This window comes from Phaenicophaeus curvirostris, chromosome 13 (assembly GCF_032191515.1).
Source record: "Phaenicophaeus curvirostris isolate KB17595 chromosome 13, BPBGC_Pcur_1.0, whole genome shotgun sequence".
Taxonomy (NCBI): domain Eukaryota; kingdom Metazoa; phylum Chordata; class Aves; order Cuculiformes; family Cuculidae; genus Phaenicophaeus; species Phaenicophaeus curvirostris.
The window spans coordinates 12,572,992-12,586,728 of record NC_091404.1 but is presented as its reverse complement, the minus strand read 5'-3'; the positions used below and the strand labels follow the sequence as shown (position 1 = coordinate 12,586,728).

Sequence of the window (13,737 nt, the reverse complement as noted above, 5' to 3'; positions counted from 1 at the left end):
TGAAATGTTTGTAGAATGCCTTAAACTATAAGTTGTGATTTCTTAAACTCAGAAAATGCTTCATCTTATGTTAGCATATACATTTTATAGTAGACTTAATCATGAGGGTGTGGGGAAAAAGGAGTAGATTATAGAACTAAGTTAAAGGTTTCTTGGGTGCAAATGATTATGATGTAGTTGCTGGTCTGCCCTTTAGCCTGTTTAATAAATGTAATTGTGACTGGCCTTTTGAAAAGGTTAATTTCACAGAGCTGTGATAAACCACAGTGGGAACCAAGAGGGAGGCTTGAGTCAGAGGTGCTAACCTGAAGCTGATGATAGGGATGGTGGAGTTCTCCACAGTGCTTGGAAAATGTGTTCATAGCGCTCTCCTGTGAAGAGGCAGATGAGGGGCTCCGTTTCAGAAATATGAAGCCTGTGGGGATGGCTGTTCTGTAAAGAAATTTTGCAGAGAGATGCTTAAAGTCCCTCAAGGTTGACTTCATGCTTACTTGTGAATTACAAAAATAAAGTGAATCAGACATAAAGTTTGAATTCTTGTAGGAAGCTGAGCAAGTGACAAAACAGGTCTTCCCAAGGATCCGTATATTATGTACTCAAGGAAGAGAGGTTTCAAGAGGCTATGATGTAGTGACACTGAAGAGGAGAAATGCCATAGGTATTGGAGAAATCACCAGGTCATATGTGTTGGCAAAGTGGAAGCTTTATCTGGGATGAAGCCAAAGATCTAGGCTGTGGTTTTACAAGGACTTCAGACCAGAGAATTTGCTTTTCCAATCTTTGTGCTCTACATAGTGCTGTCTGCTGCTGAGGGGGAATGTTCCCAGCTTTCTAGGCTTAGCACCAACACCTGTGCTTCATGAACTGAATACTCATCTCTTCTCCTCTGGTTGTCACTTCTTAGTGGAAAAATTCTCTGAGCAGGCTTGTTCTGCAGCTGCGGAACTGCTTATGTAGCAATCCTCTGTAGATTTTAATTTTGTGAACTTGCCTAATTGATTTTCAATATGAAAAAATCCTGCAGTAACTAATTCTGCAGGTTAACTGTAAATTATGTGAGGAAGTAACTACCTCATGTTTGTTTTGGAAACTGCTGTCTTTGTAACACTTCTAGGGGCTACCAACTAAAATTGAGAGGCTGACAATGAAAGTTTTCCGTTTACCTTCTCACGATTTGTGGCTTTATAAATGTCTTGCATCCAGTTAGTTGTTTCCCCTTCCAGGCTTTGAGAAGTAAAGTCACTGTTTTTTACTGAGGACAGTAGTGTGTTTTCCATCACTATTTTTAAGAATTAAGGGGCATGCTTTTCCATAAGATGTATTTGAGATTAGCCTTAGCTGCTGCTCTGAATTATTTAATTCACGACAGCTCTGGGGCTTTGTTGTGCAGGAAACAGACCAAATAGTTTTAAGTGATCCTTTCTGATCTTTCGACCCCAGGCAGCAGTGTGGGTGGAGCCTGGGCATGGCAGTGACTGTGTATGTGAATCATACCAATATTTTATCAAAAGAAACAGCAGCTACTGTTTGGCACCGCTGCTGACTTGTCAAAGTTGATATTTCCTCTGTTGTGATTGCTGTGCTATGCCTGCTGCCTGCTGAATCAGGATAGTACCATTCATGAAGAGAAATGATTATCAGGCATAACTGCGTACTAATAAGGCTTTTATGAGTTTGATGTGTCTCTCCGAGATTGAAAACAGGGATGCTGGTTTGGAAGCAGACATGAGTTTGACTGTGCTGACTCTGCTTTCATCTTGCAGGAGTGGGTAGGTGAGCGATGTCTCAAGTCCCTCTGTGAAGACAGCAATGACTTGCAGGATCCTGTCCTGAGCAGCACACAGGCCCAGAGGCTGATGCAGCTGATTTGTTATCCACACCGGCTGCTGGACAATGAAGAAGGAGAAAATCCTCAGCGGCAGAGGATTAAGCGCATCTTACAGGTGCAGGCTCCTGGCAGAATCTAAGCATGTCCTAGTCATTGCCTAATGTCATGCTAGAGGGGAGTTGTCCCAAACGCAGCCCCCTGGGGGGTCTGACACTCATTGTCACGGGAGCTGACGTAGTTTGAACTGAGATAAGGACTCATATGAAGTATGCATGCATGTATTGCAGAATCTGGACCAGTGGACCATGAGGCAGTCCTCGCTGGAGCTGCAGCTAATGATTAAGCAGACAGCAAACAATGTGAGTTTCTTGCTCAGAGGGGACCACACAGAGATATGTGTTGCTAGTGTTGGAATGGCTGCTTGTGAGGTGGTGGAAAGGTGGCCAGGAAGAAGTGGGAATAGAGAGAAAGTAAACAAGGAGGGAGGGAGGCAGGCCTGTGAGAGCCAGGCATGAGAAGGGTACAGTGAATCTGAGACCTGGAGAGCTGCAGACATGGTGAAACTGGCAAACTGGTTTATATGAGTTGTGTTGAGATGTGCAAGCCCGGTCAGTGTATGCTCTCAGAGAAGAACTTGGCTGTCTTTTCTCCTTATCTCCAGGAGATGAACTCCTTGTTAGAAAATATAGCCAAGGCCACCATTGAGGTATTCCAGCAGTCAGCAGAGACCAGCTCTGCTAGCTCTGCTGGCAATGGAGTCAACAATATCAGTAGCTCAGCGAGCGCTACACCTGCCAGCAACAAATCCAAACCCATCCTCAGGTAGGTGTAGTCTCAGCATGCAGCTGTCTTGTAGATGAGTCTGAATCATAGGCTGGTTTGCAAACTGCTTTTCTCTCTTGTTGTTACAGCTCCCTGGAGAGATCAGGAGTGTGGCTGGTGGCCCCTCTGATTGCCAAGCTTCCAACGTCAGTGCAGGGCCATGTGCTGAAAGCTGCTGGAGAAGAACTGGAGAAAGGACAACATCTGGGGTCATCATCCCGCAAGGAACGGGACCGCCAGAAGCAGAAGAGGTGAGCTGTGGGGAAAGGGCAGGCCGTGCTTGCTGTGCTGATCCCCCGGCCTGGCAGTATAGCTCCATCTCTGTTCTTCTGCAGCATGTCCCTCCTGAGCCAGCAGCCGTTCCTATCACTGGTGCTAACGTGCTTGAAAGGACAGGATGAGCAACGGGAAGGCCTTCTCACCTCTCTGTACAGTCAGGTCCAACAGGTAGGTGTCTTACCTCTCCCCTCACTGTCTTCAAGGGCTTACTGCTCCAGCAGGCAAGCTGTCGGGCACGTCCTTGGGGATGTTGTCTGTCTGATTATATGCTCAATGAGGCAAAGAACTTACCCTAGTTGGTATAGGGTGCTTGAGTTGACCATCTCCAAGTCACTGGACAGTGGGCAGTAGAAGCTGCTTTCTATAAACTTAAGTGAACAGCTTGTGAGGTCTGTCCTCCCTTCTAATTTTCTTAGATTGTTACGAATTGGCGGGAAGATCAGTACCAAGATGACTGCAAAGCCAAGCAGCTGATGCATGAGGCCCTGAAGCTACGTCTGAATTTGGTGAGTGCTTGCCGAAAAAGAGCTTAACCCAATGGGGTGAAGGATTGTTTGCCTTTTTTTTTTTTCCTTTTTTTCTGGAGTGTGTGCACTGGAGGGGCTATATATGTCCTGAGGCAAGGAAGTAGGAGAGGCACTTGGGCTGCTTCTAGGTCTTGAGCCCTGAGTGAATTAGGATGCATGGAAAAGCTTCCTTGTTCTGTTTTACTGGGATGAAATCCGTAGCCTTTGGTTTTGGAGATCTGCCTTCCCATTTCAATGCTTCTGCAGTCCATAGCACTAATACTTGCATCTGAGGTTTGTTCTGCTGACTGCAGCCTCCTTCAGTTCTCAGTAGGAGTTGCTGTAGCACAGGACTTGCTCTGGTTTAGGTTCCTTTCTCGCTGTTAAATCTTAGTCTTTCTTCTTGGTGTCCTTATGACTAAACTACTTCTCTCTGCCAGGTGGGGGGAATGTTTGACACAGTTCAACGCAGTACCCAGCAGACAACTGAATGGGCTGTGCTCCTCCTGGACATCATCAGCAGTGGGACGGTGGACATGCAGTCAAACAAGTAACTTTCTGGCTGACTTCTGATCCATGTATTTCCCAGGGGAGGCAGTCGTTAGCATGGCCCCTTTTCTCCTGTGAGCTAGATTTTTTCTCGAGATCTGTCAGAAGGAGTGTGAAAGCCAAAAGAGACTTTGGAGTAATAGCAGGCTACAATCTAGCTCCTAATTTCCAAGTGCCCTCTGACATATCCGAAATACACTTGGCTTTCCAGATATAGAGAGATAAGTAAGGGAGGGCTGAGTCTTGACTGGCTTTTTGGAGAAGCTGAATGGATAGGCAGGAGTCCAGTCTTAATCTGTGTGTGATACTGCACTTGACTCAAGTGTGAACACCCTGTGGTGTATGAGCAGAGGAGGATTAGTGTGGGAGGTTTGTCTGAAGAGCACTTGGCACTTCTGTCTGTAGGCAGTACTCTCAGCAATCTAATATTGTTTGATGTTACTATGATAGCAGAGATTTTATATCTGCTTCTCAGGTGACTTTGACCTTTCTGCTCTGATCAACAGTGAGCTCTTCACCACTGTGTTGGATATGCTGAGTGTTCTTATCAACGGCACCCTGGCTGCTGATATGTCCAGCATTTCTCAGGGCAGCATGGAGGAGAACAAACGGGCATACATGAATCTCGTAAAGAAACTCAGGGTGAGAGACACCAGGCCCTGTGTGGGGAGCAGTGTGCACTGTCGTGGTTGTCTAACTATGCAGATTTACCTGTGTCTCACAAATGGTACTTGTGCTGTTGCTGCTGTTCAGATGAAGCAGTGAGGGTGGCCCCAATGGCCCTGTAGGGCTGAAGGGTGAGTTGGTGAGAGATAATGCAGCGATGGAGGTTGACAGCGGAAGAGGCACAAGTGGGCTTTGAATGATTTTTCCTGAGCGATTCTTCAAGTCTTGTCTATTCTACTTGTGCAGAAGGAGCTGGGGGACCGGCAATCTGACAGCCTGGAGAAGGTACGACAACTACTGCCACTTCCCAAGCAGACCCGAGATGTCATCACCTGTGAACCTCAGGGATCTCTCATTGACACCAAAGGCAATAAAATAGCTGGATTTGACTCCATCTTCAAGAAGGAGGTAAATGAAGATTTTTTTTTTGTCTGCATCACAGTTCCTGAGTGCAGGTGTCACCTTGTCCTCTGATGTCTTGAGCCTGTACAGCTTGGGCGGCATCTGTATGCAGTGCCTGTTGCCTGCTGAGCTTGAAGTGACTGGCTGCATGCAGATAAGCTGGCACTTAGACGTGTTGAAAAAGGGTGAAGCTGGGTGTTAATGCTATGGCCTGAAAAGTTATTTAAACTATGGTTTCGTACTTAGGCTGTACTAAGCATAAAGGAAAACTCATAATCTATGTCATGTGAGTTACTGGGTAATGTCAGCGTGCAGAAGAACTGTGTCTGGCGGTTGTTTATGAAACCCTTTAGAATACTGCTTTGTCATGTGGAAGAGCAGGGACCATTAGTAAGGGCTCAGACTGTTTACTAAAGCCTAAAGAAGGCATAGTTTTCTGTATCCTCATATGAGAAACAACAGGAGCTTGGCAGTTCTTCTCTCTTTTGCTTTAAAGGGTTTGCAGGTCTCTACAAAGCAGAAGATTTCCCCTTGGGATCTGTTTGAGGGCTTAAAGCACTCAGCCCCCCTCTCCTGGGGATGGTTTGGGACAGTCCGGGTGGATCGCAAGGTGTCTAGATTTGAGGAGCAGCAGAGGCTTCTTCTGTACCACACGCACTTGAAACCGAAGCCCCGTAGTTACTACCTGGAGCCGTTGCCACTGCCCCCTGAGGAGGAAGAACCTCCTACACCTGTGGCTTTAGAGCCAGAGAAGAAAGCTGCAGAACCAGCCAAGGCTGATAAAACAAGCTCCAATCCTGCCACCTCTACCGAAGAACGCAAGAAGAAACAGAGTAAAACCAAGAAACGCAACCAATCTGCCAGCAAAACGGAGGTAATTGCCCAACAGCTATGGACCTCCAGTGTCCACCCCTCCTAGTCAGAGAGCATTCCCTTGAGTCTTCCTGAGGAGCCTGGGAGTGGTGTAAAGGTGAAGATGGGATGTGTTACCTCTCGCCTGGGACTGCTGGAGCTCTATCCTGCTCTCTCTAGCTTGAGGCAGGGCATACATTTTCTTAATGAAAGGGAAGGAGGCTGCCTGGCTCAGGTAGAATCCTAGGCTTCCAACTGTGGACTTTGCAACCCTTTCATACTCTTCATCCATTCATGAATTCCCAGTGCACGTTGGTCGTTCTTACTCCTTGTTTGTCTTTGCAGGATTTTGTGTTGGGCCCTAGCCGAGGGGTTTCATATGGAGTTGGGATGCCCACAGAACTCTTGCATCACCAGTCGGGAAGCACAATGTCAAGGCTCGCATATGGGCAATCACCAGTGGGACTCTATGCCCAGAATCAGCCTCTTCCAGCAGGTAGGTGAACAGGAGAGGCGAGCATATAATGCATCTCTTCGGGAACCTCTTGTAGGAACCCCTTCTGTGAGATGGTCCTACCCAGGTCCCTGTACTTTCCCCTTTTGTCTGTCATGTGTCCAGATACAGTGATAAACAGTCATTCTGGAGCTACCAGGCTCAGCAATAGCATGTGACTAATCATCATCTTACTCTGTCTTGCAGGTGGCCCTCGCTTGGATACATCCTACAGACCTGTACGCATGCCACTGGGGAAACTGGTTCAGAGTCGTCCTCCCTATAGTGGTGTGCTGCCTCCAGGGATGGGGAGCATGATGGGCATTGACCCCTCCTACAAGCCAGCGGTGTACAGACAGCAGCCTCCAGTGTCCCAGGGACAGATACTGAGGCAGCAGCTTCAGGCAAAGTTGGTAAGTCGGAGCTGTGACTCTAGCCAGAACTCTCCACCCCATCTCTGTTTCTCCCTTGGAAAGATGTTGTCTCTAGTATGTGTTCCTCTGGTGCAGCCACCTGCTCTGTGGGCCCACATCGCTAACGTTTGGTTGGAGGCTCAGGGAAAGCTCAGGGGCATCTGCAGCTGCTGGACAGTGAGAGGGGGGACATTCTGGCTGTGGGGCGATAGGGATATTAATGATCTATTTCTCCCAAGTTGGAGTGAGGCAGAAGTCGCTGGCATCTGCATGTTGTGCAGCAGCCTTGTAGGTTTAGCAGTGAAGCTACTTGTCTGTTTTGGTGGGAGCTGATGAAAAGAGAGAGCGATGTCCTGCCCTTTGGAGACATGCAAAAAAAGTGTTTCTCTGTCACCTTTCAGCAGGGCCAAGGCATAATGGGACAGCAGCCTGTGCGCCAGATGGCTCCAACCCCATCCTATGGAGCACTACAGCCCTCCCAGGTAGGTGACAGTGGCTGTAAGTAAGATTGGAATACAGCACAGGGGAGCATCTTCATTTCTGCTGCTAAATGCTGAAATGTGTTGGCTCTTCTTGCTCCTTATTTACTGGGCAGCGTGAATCTGAATCCTGGAGATGAGCAGCCTTGTGATAGTATTTACAGGATGCTGATGTCTCTTGTTCCAAATTCTCTTTTGTACCTTTCTCCATGACTGATAAAGGCTTTTTGTTTCATTTCAGGGTTACACACCTTATGTCTCACACATAGGCCTTCAGCAGCACCCTTCCCAGTCAGGCACGATGGTACCTCCCACTTATTCTGGCCAGCCCTATCAGAATTCCCACCCCAGCTCTAATCCTGCCCTGGTGGATCCTGTTAGACAGATGCAGCAGAGACCAAGCGGCTACATACACCAGCAGGCCCCTGGCTATGGGCACACCTTGAGCAACACACAGAGGTACTTCCCACCATACTGGGTGTTAATAAGCTGTATTTCATCAAAGGCTTCCTTGCTCTGCTCAGGTGACCCTAACACCAATCTGTGAAAAGCCTGTTCTCCATGCTGTATTATACAACACCCAAGTCCTTCACACCCTCAGGGGAACATCTTTATCCAGCTTTCAGTCCTGGGAAGAAACCGAGAGACAGGATAAAATTTGGAGACTCTGGTTGCATGCGGGAGACGGGGTTAGCAGCTGGAGAAAGAATTGGGAAGTATGAGAAAATTAACCTGGGAAAGTCATAGTTTTAGTTTTAAATCTAACCTGCAGAGCACTATCAAGCAGCTAGATCTGGGATTTCCACTGCTTCTGACCAGGCATAAATCCGTCTGGGACACCATGCGGGAGGGTGGGCCGAGGCCTGTTACTTAGGTCTTCTAGAAAAGCGGTTTGGCTCAAATGCCTGAGAGGCCCATGCATCCTCACCTTTCTGCAGAGAGTCTGCCTGGATTGCAGTGAGCTGTTTGGGCTTCTGCCATAAATGGGGTTTGGATTGTAGAAGCAGGCTGCCCATGAATCTTTTACTCCATGAGCCTGTCCTTTTCTCTTGCAGGTTTCCTCACCAGTCAATACAGCAGGCCCCCATGATGAGTGGAATGAACCATTTGGGTCCACAAGGAGTCCCCTCAGGAATTCGACCCAGCCAGATACTGCCTGACCAGCAGCAGCAGCAGTACCTGAGGCAGCAGCAGCAACAGCAGCAGCAGATGCTGAGGGTGAGTGGTTTCTGACAGGAGGAAGGCTGCTGGAGCTGGAGGAGGCTTGCCCGGTGCTGCCTACCTCTGTGTCAGCAATGCTCTGCTCTGCCCCTCTGTTCCAGAAAGGTTGTCAGCTCTGGGGGCTCTGTAATAATTTGCTAGGCGGTTCTTCCTTCAGGGACACCTGCTGTACTGCCTTTTGCCAGTCATCCAACATGAGCTAAAGGGAAGTTAGGGTCTATTTAGTCCTCTGTGGCCTGCATCCCACCTGTTTCTGCCGCAGCTGAGCCCATAAGATTGTGCAGAAAGCTACCTGTCTTAGAAGTGTTGGAGGAGCTAGAAACAAAGTGAAACCTCTGCTCACACAAGAGCAGGTAGAGTTCTTCTTTATAAGGTCATTTTTAGGGGCATATCTGCAGTTTCACAAGGTCAAAAATAGTGTTGATTGTGATTTTCAGTAGCAGGAAATCTGGTGTGAATCAGTCCACGCAATCCACATGTAAGAGCAGATGGTGAAAACTGATCCAAAGTTAGTGGTTAGACCCAGCTTCTAGGTTCAGAGAAGTTCACGGACGTGTGTCAATAGGCATGAGTATTCCATGGACTTGCGTTATGGTCTTATCAACATTAAATACTTGCATGATATACAGGTATGAATACATTTCTTGGAGTTACGGTAATGTATTGAATTGACAGAGAAACCCAGAAATAGTTTGGGTTAATTGGTTAATTGCATTCCTTATGACAAAGCCTAAGAGACCTGTAGGATACCGGGAGACTTGACATGGCATGGAGTGCTGAGGTATTGTGTTCTGCGAAGGGCCTGAACAAGACAGTACTTCCTGCAGAGAGCTGCTGTCAGCAGTATTTGAGAACTGCTGCCTCGCACTGGACAACAGACTGCCTGTAGCACGGTCAGCAGCTTTTAGTCCTTTTGATGAGTAGCACCCCCTGACTATTCACTTGGTTTCTTTTAGGTTCTCCATCACTCATATTTAGAAATAGAACATGCCTCATACAAATTGCTAGCACTTCTCCTAGCTCAATAACTTCACGTATATCTTCAGCTTTAGCTGAACTGCTTGGTTGCTAAAAAATGAAAAGCGGGCTGCCCAGTTCTCCTGTTACTGTGACTCCTTCTGCGTTATCCGAGGCGTACCGGCTGCAGAACAGACTTCTGGTGCTCGAGTTGACTGTCATGATGAAGTGGCTTGTAGACAGGACGGGTAGCCTTTTGGTGTGTCTTGCATGGGTTGTAGTCAGCTGTTGCAAGAAGGTAGGACTTGAAATCCAGTAGGGGTATCCAGGCTCATTCAGTTAGTTGTCTGCTTTCTTGTGTACCCAGGTTGTAGAATCCGTTTGAAGAATCTTAAGTGGCCAGATTGGTTTAAGATGGAAGTTAGGAGACTGTTCTAGAAACTTACTCCCTTTGCGTCGAATCCTTTTGTATCCAAGACTCAATGTGTTTGTGACTAGTTCTTGTATCCAATTATGATTGTCCACTGTGTCTTGTTGTTTACTGCCTCCCCTTTCTCTCTGATGTTTACCCAGTGTATTCCTAGGGAGCACTTGCAGCTTCCATTGAAGCATTGAGACATAAGTCTCCAAATTTTTTGTCTTCAAAAAAAGCCAAAAACCCCTTGCCTGTTCTTGCCCCTTGGCTGTAGGATAAGAAATGGCCTTAAATCATAACATATGAGATTCAAGGTAGAGATCAAGGAGAACTCCAGTAGCAGGAGTAGTTGTGACCTAGAGTGGATCACGTAGGGAGGCTGTAGGAGCTCTGTTGCTATCTCTGGAAAAAATGCAAAGTGGGTCAGGCCAATGCTTGGTGAAGCCAGTATGACTGATCCTAAGCAGGAGGCAAGAGATGAACCAGCCAACCTCTTGATGTAGCTCTTATTTTTCTGTTCTTGTATCTTGTTTGCTCCTGGTCATTCCCCAGCTTACTCATAGTTCTCTTCCTGCCATCTGCCAATACCTCATCTTGCAGAACTTTGTTACTGTCTTGCCATTTCTTGCCATTTCTCAGCCCAGAGCAGGGTGCTGGTGAAATTTGGGTAATTGAGGAACCCGTAAGGAAGATGGTGTAAGAGGGTACGTTACTGCACGGAATGGCCTTGCTCCTTCAGACCTTCCTGTGCCCTGTTGCTGTGTGCATTGCCCAGACAATTCCCTGATGGTCTCTTCTCTTTTGTCTTCACAGCAGCAGCAGCAGCAACAACAACAACAACAACAGCAGCAGCAGCAGCAGCAACAACAACAACAGCAGCCGCAGCCACCGCCGCAACAGCAACCCCAGGTCTCCACAGTGCCTCAGCCACAGGCGCAGGGCCAGCCCCCAGGGCTGGGGATGCAGGCTCTTCCCCCCCAGCAGCCCATTGTGAGTGTTCCTCAGAGGCAGAGGGATGTGATAGTCCAGCACAAATCCAGCCGTGTTCCACCTGCATCCCCCTCTTCTCCCGCCTCTGTGCTTCCCAGGGCTTGTGTGAATGCTGAGGCTGCCGGCCAGGTGGTGTGGTTATAACTGTGTTTCTCTTTTTTGCAGTTCCAGCGCCAGGGCCTTCAGCAGACACAACAGCAGCAGCAAACAGCTGCTCTGGTTCGACAGCTTCAACAGCAGCTTTCCAGTAAGCCTTAGCGTCCTTGATCCTGTCCCTAGTCTTCTCCCCATGGTTTTCTATTGCAGGTACCCTGGTGCAGAGAAGCAAGGCCAAGCCAGACTGTCGGTGTGAGGCCATGAATGATGCTGGTAGGGAGGGGGCATTAGAACTTAGAGCTCCTGGCCCAAGAGGGCACAACAGCAGGGCAGGCAGTGCTTGCCAGTTTGTGAGCAACCTTCCAGACTTTTCTGCTGCTGCCTGCAGAGGCATGAGGGAGCTGAGCCTTTGTAGGGGCTGCCATGCAGCTGTCCTAAAAGGATCCAGTCTGTGGCTTTAAAGCATTCAGTGATGTTTCCTCTGCTGCAGATGATCTCTGAGGGGGACAGGGAAGTTGCAGTTCTGGGATATTCACTTGGTGGAAGACCCAGAGATACTGTGTTCACGTTGTGATAGGGGCAAGACTTCTTGGAGGCAGGGAGGGTGTTCTGGCAAGTGTTGCTGCACAGTTGCTCTGTTTATGGTGTTCTGTGGGTTTCTGTGTCTGCCATCACAGACATGGTAATGGCAGAGGTGGTGTTCAGTCTGGCACTGTATTCCTATCATCTGCATTGAACTACTGGCTGAGGAATCTAGAAACAGAACCCGATGTCTGCTGTTCCCTTCTGAATGGCCTGCTGTTTTACTGTCACCTCACTGGCTTTTCTGCCGTAAAAATGGCAGACATGCTGTGAAAATGCCCAGAAATTGACTGCACAGGTTTTTTTGCAGTGCATTAAGCGTGAGGCTGGGCTAGATGTAATAATGTGTGGAGTGGGAGCTGGGAAATTGTGCTTGCACTTGTTCCCTGATGGAAAATTCTTAGTCCTTGTGACCAAAAAAAGGTCCCCACATCAGAAGTTTTAATGTGCTAAGTTTCCCACTTGCCTGATTCACAAACCACGAGTCTGTGCAAGGATCCAGGATGTTCAAGTATAGGAAGACCTCATATAAAAATCTGAATATAGCAGAAAAACCATATTTTTGTATCCCGTCTGTACAGCAAACGGAGCTGTTCCATATAAAACAGATTGCATGGGTCCAATGCAGCCGTGTGTCAGCATGCAACTTTCATGCTCCCTCATTGGGTTTGCATCAGCTCTACCAGGAACCATCTGGAGTTCTTATTTGTAGCGTCTGGGATGGAATGGAAAGCAGGACATAAACCAAGAACAGCCTGTAGGAGGGGAACAAGAATACTTGGGGGTCAGGATAGGCTGTGTTAGGAGGTTCCAGGGTATCTGTAAACGTGCTGTTGTCCAGCATAGCTGAGAAGGAGAGCAGGCTAGCCAGGTTACACCAGTCTCCTTTTACTTGGTTTGATTGAAAGTCAAACACGCTTATGGGCTTTCAGGAAAACAATGTCAGCATTTTATTATTTGGACAGTACCCAAGTATTGAGCACTGGGAACAGTGTACATCACAAAGCATCAGTCCTAGCAATTTGGTAGTTCAGAAGGTTCTCAAGTATAACTTAACTGTGTTTCCTGCCCTTTTTGTGCTGTCCTGGAGGTCCTTTAGGCATATCCTTAATTTGTACCAAAATAATGATAGAGGGCCAGAACAGTTGTCTCCAAAACCTTTGCTAATTGGTTACTGGGTGTGCCTCAGGATCAATGTTTGACACTGACTGTGTGGCTGCAGGTGGGATTTTCTTTCAAAATCAGAAAATTTGTCCATGAACTCATCCTCCTAGCTAGCTACCACCTTTCAAGGCTTTGTTATGGTGCACCATTTCCACCACGAGGGATGGAGAGATCTCCTCTGAAGAAGCTTCAGGGTTAGGACTAGCACATATCTGTCTCTTCCTTGAAGAATGTGAGGTCCTGACTGTTCTGCTTCCTAAAGGCTCAGACAAATAAGCAGAGCAGGGAGCGCCATAAAGGTTATATTTTTCTTCTCACAACCTGTGACACACTCCTCATACTGTGCTGATGGTGTGGGGAGCAGAATCTCTTTTCTGAACCAGACCTTGTGACTGTCTAACTCTGTCTTGACCTCCACAGATACACAGACACAGCAGAACAACAACCCGTTTGGACGCTACTGATCTGTGGCACTTCAGCCTGAGCCAGGAGGGAGACATCACTGTGGACTGGATACAGCCTCTTCAGCCTGACCCACAAACTGGGGCTGCCCCCAAGCTCTGTCCTTGGGCCCATGACCCAGGTGCCGCTGCTGCCCATCTCACAGGGAGATGCCAGGGGGATGGTTTTATTGTACAGAGAAAGTGTTTTTACTATCCGATTTCTACAAACGTTTATGGAAATCCCTTGTGGCCGATAGTCTCCCTTCCCACTTTGGTTTCAGTTTTTACTCAGTTTTTAGTATTTTTGTTAAAATAATAATGAAGACATTGTAAAATTTTGTACTTTATTTATACCAGATGAACCCTGTACTGCAAACATTCTCGGATGAATACAGAGAGCTTACTTTGCAAAAGGAGCGTGTACTCAGAGCCTGCCTTTCCTCTCCAGCACGTGTCTTTCTTTCCTACAGCCCAGCAACACCTTTACACATGGTCTGTCTTTCTCAGCTGAAATAATGTCTTTGTTTTCAGCTTTTGTGAAAAGCTAAACCATTTGGTTTGGGAAAGAGAGCCCTTCTTC

At 47.6% G+C, this 13,737-nt stretch overlaps 1 protein-coding gene across 3 annotated transcripts in view; it reads left to right on the top strand.

Moving 5' to 3' along the window:
• Positions 1-13,571, top strand: part of MED12 (mediator complex subunit 12) — a 34,916-nt gene extending 21,345 nt beyond the window's left edge. Inside the window, exons 27-44 of one of the 3 annotated variants that reach the window (XM_069867595.1) lie at positions 1,764-1,943; positions 2,116-2,187; positions 2,490-2,650; positions 2,740-2,901; positions 2,986-3,097; positions 3,346-3,435; positions 3,876-3,985; positions 4,491-4,626; positions 4,897-5,058; positions 5,549-5,926; positions 6,250-6,400; positions 6,605-6,810; positions 7,212-7,292; positions 7,531-7,748; positions 8,345-8,507; positions 10,729-10,872; positions 11,038-11,119; positions 13,135-13,571. In XM_069867595.1, the coding sequence (XP_069723696.1) occupies positions 1,764-1,943; positions 2,116-2,187; positions 2,490-2,650; positions 2,740-2,901; positions 2,986-3,097; positions 3,346-3,435; positions 3,876-3,985; positions 4,491-4,626; positions 4,897-5,058; positions 5,549-5,926; positions 6,250-6,400; positions 6,605-6,810; positions 7,212-7,292; positions 7,531-7,748; positions 8,345-8,507; positions 10,729-10,872; positions 11,038-11,119; positions 13,135-13,178 (2,652 nt within the window). In that variant the 3' untranslated portion in view covers positions 13,179-13,571. Of the gene's footprint in view, positions 1-1,763; positions 1,944-2,115; positions 2,188-2,489; positions 2,651-2,739; positions 2,902-2,985; positions 3,098-3,345; positions 3,436-3,875; positions 3,986-4,490; positions 4,627-4,896; positions 5,059-5,548; positions 5,927-6,249; positions 6,401-6,604; positions 6,811-7,211; positions 7,293-7,530; positions 7,749-8,344; positions 8,508-10,695; positions 10,873-11,037; positions 11,120-13,134 lie in introns of all 3 variants that reach the window. The other 2 variants (XM_069867594.1, XM_069867593.1) reach the window with 2 other exon arrangements.
• The last annotated feature ends 166 nt before the right edge of the window (positions 13,572-13,737 follow it).